Below are 13,444 nucleotides of genomic sequence, written 5' to 3'. Positions count from 1 at the left end.
CTCAACACCATTTGAGAGAAATTGAATTTTTCTTGCTTTACTTCTCTCAGCAAGATTGTCTCGCCTTAATTTGTCAAAATCGTAAAAGTAACACATTTTGTAACCAGTGATTTCAAACTTTATAAAACTTTCTAACTCTTAAACCATGAATGAGATCAGTTACAATTTACCAGTAGAACTCGAGATCAAAATCAATACTGAAAAAGTAATTTCTTCGGCAGACCATTGCACTTCACTTTGGATTTACAAAAGTTTGTAACAAGCAACAACATTAGCTGCTTGATTCTTGCTTTTTGTTGAGTTTTTTAATTCAGGCTCAACTAACGACTGGATGAATCCTTCATTAACAATTGATATTATCATTAGCCATTAATTGCAATTCTTGCAAAGAATTGTCATTTCATTTAAAAAGTAAAACTTGAAAGTTAAGCTTTTCGTACATAATCTTGAACTTTTTCAATTTCACCTAAAGATTAACTTGAAATAAAAGGCCAATTAGAAGGTAAAAGGAAAAAAGTTCATTTTTTACTATTCAGATAATACATGATTCTTGCTGTTCATCTGTTGCCTTTGCTATTCCCAATCGTCATTAGGCATCGCAATTGCTTCTAATGTTACCTAGATGTTTACATGAGTGCAGCTAAAAATGGAATAATCAAGTTAATCAAGTTAATCAAGCCTTGTTATTCAATTATAATGACTTCGTTCAACCTTTACTCAGTCCGTTTTACATGTAATTCAAGATGCAAGAGAGAAAAGGAAAGAAGAAAAAAAATCTCAACTCATTATCATGCAAGCTGAAGTGTTCAGGTTATAAGTAAATAAACTGAGTAACAACGACAATATGAATCAATATTTATTCATCTTCTTTTACAGGCAACAAATTGGATGAACAAAAAGAGGAGAAAATGAGTGAAGAAGAAAAAAAAAGTTAAGAAAATTGCCTTTATTCTTACTGAATCACGCAATGAACAAGAATTTAAAAATGAAAGATAAAAACTGATTTTCCAAAATAGTAAATAAGATTGGAATGAAGCAAAGAGAGGAGAGAAAAAAATTATCCAGGAAATCAGAGAAAAAAAGAAATGAACAATTCGAAATGATATTTAACCATTTCAAATTGCCTGTAAAAAGAGTTGAGAAAAAAGATGAAAGTAAAAAATAATTCATTGTTGACTAGTCAAAACCCTGACATGGGTTCAACTATTATCTGAATAATCATTTTATTGGTAAATTTGGAAGGCAAGAAAAAAGTCGATTTAAAAAATTTGCAAACAATTTTAAACGCTATTTCGAGTTTAACTTTTTTCGCACTTTGAAAGGTAAAAAAGGTTTCGGTTTTACTTTATGAAACGATGAAAATTGATTCATCAAAAGATTCAAATACAATGGATTTGAATTCATTTGATCAAAAAGGTTCAATAATTGTTGCCATTTTTGGTGCTTTTTGTCAATGAAATTGTCGAGTAAATGCAACAAGTTTAGATCAACAATTATTTTCGTTCACAAATTTTGTCTCTTTATCTTTTTTGCTTACAACCGAAGGAATCATTCAAAGATCAAAACTCGACATGTGAACTGATCCAATCGTCGATTATTGTCCAATCTTGACTGTGATATGAAGAGACTGAGTTTGCTTTCTTATTCCAACTTTGAATGTGGCTACTGGGTTTGATGCAAGAGTCAGTGAAGACCCAACTCGGTTGACTAAACGTTGACCGTAAGAAGAGGATCGTTCAAGACTAAGTTGCTTCCTCTGTGTGCCTTCCTGTCTGTCTGTATCAATGAATGCTTTGTCAAGAGCTGTAAGCTTGACTAGTCCTTGACTGACTGGCTTTTATAAAGTGGTGATAACAAGAGCAGTTACATGAAAACATGGATGGAGGCACTGAGACTATGAGGCAGTTTGATTAACACCAATACTTGTTAGATTAGATATGAAAGGAAGTTGGAGCGCTCGTTGTGAGAAGTATGTTTGGAAATGATTGAAGAATTGGATAAGCACTTGATTAACAATGGTTAATGAATTAGAGAGAAAAAAGAAGTCGATTCAAGTGGATTGATTAAAGGTCAAAATTGTCACAATTATATTTTTGTTTGTCTTGAAACATGAAAAAACAAACTTTACTTTTCACTGTAACCATTGAAAGGTACAACTGAAAAGGTAGTAACAGGAGCAACTTTATACCTTTCAAGTTGAATCAAAACTTAAATGCATTTAAATGAAACTATTGATTCGGAATCGAAATGAATGGAAGAAAGGAAAATTAAAAAACAAATCAATTAATCAGTCGATACTTGATCAGGCATTGATTGAGCAATTAACAGTAAGAATGAATTCTTAATAACTTTTCAATTTACTTTGAATTTAAATTTCGCATTCGAACTCCAATTTCTGAATGAATATGAATTTTCATTGTTGATGAAATCAATTGAAACAAGTTACATTATGTTGAAAAAACTACAAAAGCAAACAACGAAAAAGTTTCCGATTCGTTTTGCTATCAATTCGGTTCTTTCCAATTCGAAACCAAAGCAATCGTTTAAATGCTTCACTAAATATTCAACTGATTCAACTGCGTTTACACAGAAAATGATGTTAGATCATCAATATTCGTTTCCATTAATGACTTGTCAAAGCGTGAATTCATCAGATGATGAACATGAGAAAACTGACTTTGAATTCAATTAAATTTCCAAGCTCAATTTTCAATCGATAGATATAATAGTAGCAAATAGAGTTATCAAGTTTCTAAGCGTTTCAAAACTTAAGCCGATATTTCATCGACTCAAATTACATCAAGTCTTATGTTTTCCAATTTTCACTGAAATCCTTTTCAATTTTGAAAATTCATTTCCATGAGCTCAAACTGTTTTCCATTTTGTAGCTACAAAGGAATGCCCAACAGAAATTATAAGCGAGAAACTAGAAAAGAAAATTGATTGAAATGGAAATTCAAATTCGCTCTTGATGGCATAATAAGTTACCCGGGAATTGGTAAAAGGTAAAATCCCGTTTGCAAAATGAGCAAAGAAAAGAAGAACACGGAGAAAATGGCAAAAATTGTTGAATATCGTTTTACAATTGGGTTATCAAGCAGACGTAAGCATTTGATTATTGCAATTAAAGAGTCTATTGTAGACCCTTAAACCACGGGATTGAATGGAGAGAAAAAATAAAGTTTAATTTCTCATCTTTTCAATTAAATGAATCATTATTGTATCAAAATAAAGGCAACAATGAGTTAACTTTTTGTTCATCTTTAAACTTCAAGGTTAGTTATTGGTTTTACAATGAAAAAACCTTTTCCATTGGTTAAATAACTAGACTTCAAGGTAATGTCCATTGGGCATCTCATCGCAATCAATCTTAACCAATTTAAATGTTTACCTGAAAATCAATTTTCATCACATAACTTGAGGGCAGATCAACTGGTCTTGTGAACAATGTGTTGCAACAGTGTTATTAGTAATAACTTGCAATGATAATGATAAACCAATTTTACATTGTTATCAGATGGACAAAAGGATAGTAAATCAAATTGCGCTTCTCATGGATTGACCATTCAGTTAGCAATTGTTTAAGCCTAAACCGGTTTCCATGTAAAGTTGTTTATTGTTTACTGTTTTTGTTTTGAACATTTTTCTTCTTCTTCTCAACATTTCTCAGTTCTTATTTTAGTTCTTTAATGATAATGAAAGTTGAACCATTAATATGCAGATGATGATGCGGAAGAGGCACGAAACGTGCGACTCGGGTTTGAGAGTAAAAATAGAATTGTTGTGCAAAGAAGAAAACTTTTGCATGAAGAACCTTCAGGGATCCCCTTCATGGGAGAGAATCAAAAACAAGTCAGTGTTTCTCTCTGCTAATCATGACATGTGAATAGCGATTGTTGATGAAATTGAATCAAAGTTGAACGGAATGTAAATGTTGGAGAAAAGAGTTGACCGTGGAAATTGTTGGACAAATGTGCCAATAAAGGATAAAGAATAGGTGAAACATGATGAGAGAAGATGATTTGGAAAGAAGAAGATGAAAAAATGTCTTTTTTTCTTCTTCTCTTCAAAACTTCAAGTTGCTCTTTTACCTGTTTTGTTGTTGGTGCAAAGGAACTCAATATTGTTTATCAACTATGAAAATGAATCTAAACATTTCAGGTAAGATGAAGATGATGGCAATTGAAGGTTCAATTGCAATCTTACCTAATACCTTTAGGGCATTGTTGCTGGAAAAACAAACATTTTTCTTTTCTCTTTTGTTTTTTTTCTTCTTCTTTTCTTGTTGTTACAACTTTACAATTGAGTAAATCACTTGCATGTTGTTTCAGGTTTAATTGGATATTATAAAAGTATTGTTTCTTCTCTCACCACTTTTCGTTAATTAAATTATTCGCCATGATGGATACCATGGTGGAAAAGCTGAAATTGCCCAGTTTTTTCTGTGGAACTTCAAGGTTAGGAACTTTGGATGATAACAGAAACCCAATTTCTGGTTACATTTTGCGTTCAACTTTTTTCGCAATTTTGTTTGCTTTGCTACTTTTTCCTTTGTTTAATCAAAGTTTCAATCATTTTTCTCACGCAATTAAAAAAATTCATTAATTAACAATGGTCGAGTTATCTATTGAATAACACGATTAACTAAATTCATTTTCACAGGTAACGTTGAGAAACAGGGAAAATCTCTTTATATTCATTTGATGGAAACATATGATAACAAGATTGTGCATTTTAAAACAATATCTTGTTGGATAACATGAGAAATCAATCTGAATACGCTGATTAAATAAGAATCGTAAAAATCTCTAAACAGATAAGTCAACAATGACAGTTGACTTGGAGTCAATCAAGAGTTAATCATTTGACTCTAAACAATTGCCAATTTAACCTTAATCTTGATGATCGTTAACCAGATTTATTTCATCAACACCAAATTATTACAAGTTTTGTTTTTGCTTCTTCAAAAGTTTAAAGAGAAAAGAAAAGTCGAAAAAAAAAATTTCATCTCCCTAACTTACTCACACACTTAGCCACTCTCTCCACCCCTTTTCTCATCTTCATCATTCTTGGTTGCTCCTTTTGTTGAGCTTTTCTTAGCCATCATCTAGCACATCAACAAACATCTTGTCCACCAAGCGTTTCAGTCAAACTCAACAAGTCAATCTTGATTGACTTTCAGCCAACAACAAGCGACTCACTGCACCAACCATAGAACCCAAAGTCAACCCAAGTCAGTCTAGTGTGACCGTCTAACCATTGAGCCCAACCTTGGCTTGACTCGAGGTAAACCTTATTTGGACTTTTGATCAACTTTTTTGTTTCTTTACTGTAAATATCTAAACTTGTGAATTGAAAATGTTTTACACTTTAAACACTCGCCTACTTGGTGTCATTGTTTCCCTTTCCCTGTCCCTGTTGACCCTCGCTGGTTTCCTCATTTACTTGTTGGTTGTTAACCGGTCAAACAGTAATCAACTTCATTCTGTTGCTTTGCGAAATAATAGCCTTAAATTGAGCGGACATAATCGTGCCAGTTACAATTCCATCGATGGATTACCAATTTTCCATTCTCATCATTCTCACCATACTTCATCTTCATCTGCACCAATACTTTCATCTTCACCATCTTCTTTGCCACCTTCATTTTCACCCTCATCTTCATCCTTTTCATCATCATCTTATCCAGCCAACTTTTATGACAACGAATCGTCAACTTCAATGTGCTCCTCTCTGTGTCCAGAAAAAACTTACAAAGACTATTTGTGTGATGTTAAGTTTGTAATGCTTGTCAATGTAACTGGATTAATTGAAACTTACGAGACGGCCAATGGAACCATAACAAAAGTGTATTCAATTTCGATCAAGAAAACGTTTAAAAAATCGCTTCTCTTCATCATTGCCTTTCGAACCCAACGAATAACGGTAACAACCAATAGAGGCTGTTCTCAAGAGCCATTGAAACCTGGTCATCTTTACTTTGTCACTGGACGAGTCAAGGGTCTAACCGCACTGGTCGATCAGTGTGACTTGACAATCGATTGGACAACAGTCAATGAAACACTCAAGGAAGAGATTAGACTTTTCTTTCACTCTGTTATTGGTTCATGTAACAACGTTAATAATGTTATCAATAATTCATGAGATGAAGAAATACAAAGATGCATTTTTTCCCTGTCATTCATTCATCCATTCATTCATCTAATAACAATTTTTAACCTCCATTTTGGTTCCACTATTAACTTATTGATGTCTAACAATCTCTTGCTTAAAGTCAATATTTGTTCAGTTTCAGTGCCTTCAAAGCACACGCACACACTCACAACTCAGAACCAAGTTTATTTGGGCAACAAGTAAAAGTGATTTTACCTGATCGATATTGAAATTTGATGCTTCACAAAGCATGATTTTCATACTTGAGGGTCAACCTACTTGGGTCAAGTTTATTACCAGCAACAAGGACTGCAAATGAATGGATAGTTTTTTAACCCTTTGAATAATGATCAACCTTTCATCATTCACCTGTCTCATCAACTTTTCTTGAACATTTTTTTTCCTTCTTCAGTCTTGTGCTTCTTTTTAAATCGCTCAACCAGATCATTGGTGATAGCGATAATCATGGCAATGATTGAAAGATGATGATTATGATGAGGCTGGGAAAAATTGGTGCAAAAATTGATTTCATTGCAATGATCCAATTTGGATGAGTGAGAAGATGAAAAAGATGAGAAACTTTTGCAAAAGAAAGAAGAAAAAAAGATTCAGAACAAGAAAAAAAACAAAAGGAGTCAATGAGAATCAAGGAGCAAAAAAAGCAGTTTCAAGTTAAACAGGTGAAAAGAGTTGAATAAAAAAAGTTTATCAAATCAATTTTACACTGAAATAGTGAATCAACCTAAAGATGAACCTAAACAAGTGTCACCATCATTGATAACAAGTTTGAACTTAAACTGAACCGATTCAACATTTGTGATGTCAAATGTTGGTTCAAGAAAAATGAGTTGAAATTAAAAATAAAAATGTAACATTAAAATTGTGCTGATGTATCATAACTGTCACAACATAAAATGTTGATGGCAAACAAACAAAAAATGAGTAAAAAAAGTTTCCATTTCAAATGTTTCTCCTTTTACCATGCGAAGTTACATGATGAACAAAATGTCAACATGAAAATTTAATCTCATCATTTCTCAGTCTATCGCATTTCAAAGCATTAATCCGACGCTTAGTCGAGTTGAAATTTGAAAACAAATTTTCCCAGAAAAAGGTTTGACTCAAAGTTTATTGGGTTATTTTGCATTGGAAAAACATTGGATCGGATGTTGAATGGTTTGGTCGTGATTGAAACATGATGAGATCGGTGAAAACAAGCGAAGACAGCAGTTGATAAAAAACGTTGTTTTGAATAAAAGTTGAGCTTAACAAGGCAAAGATTTTTATCTTTTCAAATCAATCATCAAAGTAATAAAGATACACAAGATAGCACACTTTCGATTTTCGATCATCACTCGATTAAACCAGAGCGAACCAACCTTGCACTTGATTGACGTCCTAAGCATCCTCACGACTGCATAAGTCTCATCAAACATTGATGTTCAACCATTGCCAACCCTTGCAAGACTTTTAACCGAAACTTTTTTTTTCTCATTGAGTCACAATTTTTAATTGAAAGTTTGTTTAAATCCTAAAGTAAATGAAAAATGATCATATTTTGTTAACAATTTAAAATGTAATATCTCGTTGAAGAAGCCATGTAAACTGAATAAATAAATTATCGATTGTAAAGATTAATTTGCATTCATGAAAACTCTCAGTTAATCAAACTCTTCATTGATGCTCATCTTTTTGTCATGAATCCTTGAATGCTGTTTGACCATTTTAATTTAAATTATGCTTATTAATAGCACCAATTATAGTTGAATGAAAAATAAAAAATGTAATCATTTGATCATAATTAAAGAAATATTTATTTGTTTATTTATCAGTAAAAAAAAGCAAAATAAATCACAAGGTTGATTGGATAAGCCTTTTCATTCATTTAATCACAATTGAAAGACAGTTAAGGTTGAGCGTTTCAATGACAATTCAAGAGTTTCCATGTTGATCAGCATGGTGAGTAAGCAAAGTGATACATGATATTGATGGGTTAGTAAAAGTTGATTAATGGCTGTAATGATATTGAATAATAAACAGGGAAAAGCTAAGAGGCTAAGACACAAAAATTGAGAAAATAATTTTTACTCGAAAAGTGATTAAAAAATGTTTGCTCAAGAGTTGATGAGTTTCAAGTCTCGATCAAAGAATCTCATTTAGCAGATTTTTTGGGTCGCTTTTGTTGCCATTAATTAATTTTACCGGAAAATTTAATTAACTCGAGAACAATGTAAATGATTGTCTATGAATCAGTGGAAATGAACATTGATCAACATCAAAGATGCAAATGGGAAGAAAAATGGACGAATTTTTTTTCCTCTTTTCTTTATTGTTTTCCATGTGTAAAATGATGATAAAATATGATCAAGTTGTCCTTCAAATGATGATAAATTTTGACTCGAGAAAATAGACTGACGAATATGAATGTGAAGACGAAATTGAACAAGATGAACATCATGAGAAAGCCATTAACATTTGAAGAACAACTGTGAAAAAAGAAAGTCTTTCTTGCTTCTCACTTAGTCGAGGTCATCAAGTAAAAAAACATCATCATCATGTCCATCCTTGATATATTATAATTTTTGGTGAAAAGTTTTATTGCTACTATCATTATTCGGATAATTAGTCATTTACATGGAAAAGAAAACAATGTTATTTTCATTTCGAACCAACTTTTTTACTTTTCTTTCTCACCTCAATTGGAACTTTTGGATTACCTTTAACTTGGATTATTTCAATATTCATGTTTTCATTGCATTCATTTCCTTTACTTGATCAAATTAATTTAAAACTGTGTATCCTTTTTTTGTATGTTAATCTGGATAAGTAGTTAATTTTGTTTAAATTGTTTATAATCAAGTGTAAAGTGTTTCTTGATTTACAACTGCAACTTGTTTCATTCAATGTTTGATTTGCCAACAATTGATTGACATTTCTGTGAAATGACTTTGATTGGTTAAACTAACATTTTATTGCTCATTTAGTTGCTCTAATTTGATTTGTTGATTGGAAAAGATTTGCTAAATTACAAGTTATTGAAATTTTTAAATTTAATTTCCTGATCCAATTTTTTTTAAATAATCAATTTGTTGACAAACAGTGAAATTGCAATGAAGTTTTACTGATTCTGATGTCACTGTCAACCGTTATTAACGGTGGTTCAATTTGAACAAATTGTCCAACAACTTAGAAGTGAACTTGCTCAGAAACTTTTGATAAACTTTTCTTTGAATCAATGCAATTAAGAGAACGTTTTCGTAGAGAAAAATCTCGATTCAGATTACTGTTATATCAAATTGCCCAGAATGAAACTTGCTCAAAAATGAGCCTCATTAATCGGTTCACTGGGAATATTACCTTCCCCATTTTACATTTTAAGATGATTAATCCTTTAAAAATTCCGATATTATCTAATGGCTAGGATAAGTTGAAAACTCAGTGAGTCAAAGTCACAAAATGTTTCACCTTTGCGTCGCATCTTTTCTTTCTGTTTACTCATCAAGTTTTAAACTTAACTTTATTTCCTTTAATTTGAACTTATGACACTTTTATTATTGTTTTTCTCAACCTTAGCTCATTGCAATTTTTTGCCCACATTTTTATTTCAAAACCAAAATGTGGACTTTTTAATAAAATGTTGATCCAAGCAAGAGGTGATGGCAAAGTTTAAATGTTGGACCTGCAGCTGAGAAAAGTCGGTATCAACCTTTCTCATTATTTGCTGTAAAATTAATGGTTTCTCTTTGATTCTGAGAAAACTTGTTTTTCCCTCAATTAATTCATTTTAATGGAAACCTTTTATCTTGATAATTAAATTAAGAATGAATTAATAACTTTCAATTAATCAACAGTCCAAAACAAAAGATTCATAAATGTATGAATTTGTTTACAGATTAATTATGATCTTTTAGGTTATTAAATGTTGAACGAAATTGTTTACTCACCTAACATTGTTGTTTATTTAATCATAACATTTTAGCTACATTAAATTGTTTATCATTTACATTCATTTTGTTTGAATTGCAATTTAAATTAAAATTTTCATTCATCCCTCTAATCAAATCTGATTCATTTTCCATTCATCACAATAGTAGGAAAAACATTTTTTTGCCTTTACTCTTTTACTCGTCTAACCATTGATTACAATTTTAAACTTGCAATTATCTACCTTTTCCTCTTCAATTAGTACTAATTAACGTCTTGTAAAGAGGATCATTTTCGTGTTGTACAGTCTCGCGATGAAAAATGTTTAATGAATGACACTAAATGAATTAACCTTTAATTGTTGCCATTTTCCTCAACAAATGTTAAACATTTCGAGATGACAATAATTCACACGAACAAACTTGAAAGTTTGATGCTTCTCTAGTTGATACATAATACTGTAAGCACTGGTCATATCAGGTCACTCGGTTACGTGCTTCTTAACAAGTCAGTATCACCAAAAATACTGTTAAAAGATTCACCAAATTTGATTGAATGGACGTGACAACCATGCAGTTGGAAGCTTCACATGCAACAGCTTATTACCATTAACCCATTGAGAGGTATTGATAATCATCAATTTAAAAGCAATTTGCTTCTTAAAGATTTTTATACTTTGGATAATCAAAATAACATTTATGATCCAATAACATCTCTTAAATGTTGATCTTTGGATATCGACCAAGTTGTGATTGGAAAATTAAAATTAGGGAATAAAGTGCTGCAAATCGATATAACTTTACAATGTTTTCCTTTAATTGGCTGATGGCCAAAATTTGCAATTAAAATGGTCAAGTCGGCAATTGAATGGAGAAACATTTGTTGTACGCCATCTATTGCCATATCAATCAGTTATGAAGCAAAATGCGTGAAATGAATGTTTGAACTGAATCAACTTGATTGATTTTGGTTGCAAAAGGAGAAAGATTCTGATTGTTATGGAATGTAAGTTTTTTCATTGTCAGATTCACCGCTCACGAACCGGAGGTCAAAACTTAAGGTCAAAGTATAGACTTTTGTCATTTGGAGAATAATAAAACTAGAGTAACAAGGACATTCAAGGTGATGTTCGTTACTTGTTCACAGTGAGGATAAAATTAATATGCATTCGACGATGAACGAATTTTGATCAAAAATTGTAAAGTTATGGTCTTGAAAGACAAAAGAGTCAAAGTGGTTTTACTTGGTTTGTTTGAAATGTATCTGAATAAATCTTTATTTTCTAATAAAAGTAATTAACATTTCAAACAAAACCAATACTTTAAAATCTATAATTAGATCCTGCAAACATTCGTGTTTTAATGTTTCACCAACAAAGAAGTAATTCGAATCCACGGTAATGTAGGCACGCTGCGGATTTGGACAGAACCCATTCAAATGCCATTTAAGTTTTTCCATTACTCGGACTCGTAACGTATCGTGATTGCCTGCGGTTGAATGATGAAATTTTTATAAGTAAATATTGTAAATCTTTTAATAATCTTTGTGTCCAAATTTGGCCATTTTTTGGTCCTAAAAAGTACCTAATTTTATGAGCAGTTGATTTTCTCGAGATCTTTTGGCTAGCAAACTAAAGATAAACAGAAAAACTGAATCAAAAATGAATTTTGCTAAATGTCATTTTAATGAAGAAACAAAAATGCTCATCGCAATTGGAGTCGATATACAGTGATATAAAGTGATATATCATGCATACACGTCAATAGACGTTAAAGGACGCTTTCCGAACACTCGCTTCATTTGCTAATCAAAAGCGTAATTTTATCGTTCATTAGTACGAATCAAATGAGACACTTGAGATCATTGTAATCGATTCGAATGTTCGCAGCTTCCTTCGTAAGTATTAATACATATTGTATTACTTACTTGTTGATAACATGTTCTAATGTAACAGTTGATATTGCATGATCATCATCATAATGTTGATCACAATTACCATAATCATTAATATACAGGGTGACAATTCATAACCGAGAGACTTTTTTTCGAGATAACGACCGAACGGTACATGCAGTGGCCCTCATATTTTTTTCTGGGCATAAGGACCTCAAAGGTAAATGTTTGGGCTACTTTGCAGAAATTCGAAAATTTTGAAATTTCTATGGGATTTTACATAGAAAACATCATTTTTTAGAAAAATTGGAATTTCGATCTAAAAAGGCGATTTTTTTGCATTAAGTCATCAGACAGATACAAGTCGTTCTTTAAACACATTTATTCAGATGATACATTCGATATTCAGAAAAATCTTCTTTGGAGCTCGCAATTCCAATTTTTCTAATAAATTCTATTTTTCTATGTAAAATCCCATAGAAATTTCAAAATTTTCGAATTTCTGCAAAGTAGCCCAAACATTTACCTTTGAGGCCCTTATGCCCAGAAAAAAATATGAGGGGCTCTGCATGTACCGTTCGGCCGTTATCTCGAAAAAAAGTCTCTCGGTTATGAATTGTCACCCTGTATACCAGAAAAGAGTAAATGAAAAAAGTCAGAATTTATCAGCTGCCAAGTATCGATAAATATCATGTTAATGATTATATCAAATTGCAAGGTTAAATATTATTCTCATGTACACACAGTTAGAGAGAAAAGTTAATTATCCAAATTACCATTGAATCTGATTGAACAGCAATAAATAAAAGTCACAGTAATGTAATTCAATTAGACTACTCAATTGCGCCAAATATCACAGAACATAAATCTGAAATGAGTGACTCTAGTTAATTGAATAATTGGCAGGACAAAATTGGGAATAAAAAGGAAAAGCGAAAAGTTGAACTTGAACTAAAAAATTAAATGAATTAAACTTTCGAAATCGAAATGTTCCAAAGTTGAACTTTAAACCAGAAAGTTCACCAAGGAATTGAAAAAATGAAATATTGAAGAGTATAAACCTTTAAGCAATTAATTTATCATTACTAATGAAACGATATTCGAGTTGATCAATTGTGAGCAACAAAGGAAAAAAAATGATCGATCAATTTGCTGATTACAACGAAAAAGGAAAGCGCCATTATTCATTACATTCTGGTTCCAGCCAATGTTTACATTTTTTGTTGTTCTTCTTTTACTTATCTTCAACTCTTCTGGATCATTAAGCTAATCCTATTGCAAAGGGGTAAAAACTAGTGAGTTACTTGTAAGGATGAACACAATGTTACCTTGCAATACAATCAATCATTTTGTGTCTCTTAACCTGTTGGTATTATTGTACAAAATCAGTGTACCATCCTTCAGTTTCCTCTTTCCCTGTTAACTTGTGTTCTTGGAGTGAAAAATATTTTCACCTTCCAGCTAACAATATTGA

At 31.6% G+C, this 13,444-nt stretch overlaps 1 protein-coding gene across 1 annotated transcript; it reads left to right on the top strand.

The window, feature by feature from the left end:
* Positions 1-5,006: 5,006 nt before the first annotated feature.
* On the top strand, positions 5,007-7,791 carry LOC149093347 (uncharacterized). The gene has a single exon (XM_089268606.1). It carries the CDS (start codon positions 5,359-5,361, stop codon positions 6,142-6,144), a length of 786 nt encoding a protein of 261 aa, XP_089124732.1. The 5' UTR covers positions 5,007-5,358; the 3' UTR covers positions 6,145-7,791.
* Positions 7,792-13,444: the final 5,653 nt, after the last annotated feature.

Source organism: Tetranychus urticae, chromosome 3 (assembly GCF_039701765.1).
Source record: "Tetranychus urticae isolate SD_2017Ah chromosome 3, NJAU_TeUrti_SD_1.0, whole genome shotgun sequence".
NCBI lineage: Eukaryota > Metazoa > Arthropoda > Arachnida > Trombidiformes > Tetranychidae > Tetranychus > Tetranychus urticae.
Note: the sequence above shows the minus strand (reverse complement) of the source record. Positions and strands in the feature narration are given on the sequence as shown.

Coding starts and splice junctions, on each gene's coding strand:
- LOC149093347 (XM_089268606.1), top strand. CDS start 5,359: ATGTTTTACACTTTAAACACTCGCCTACTTGGTGTCATTGTTTCCCTT.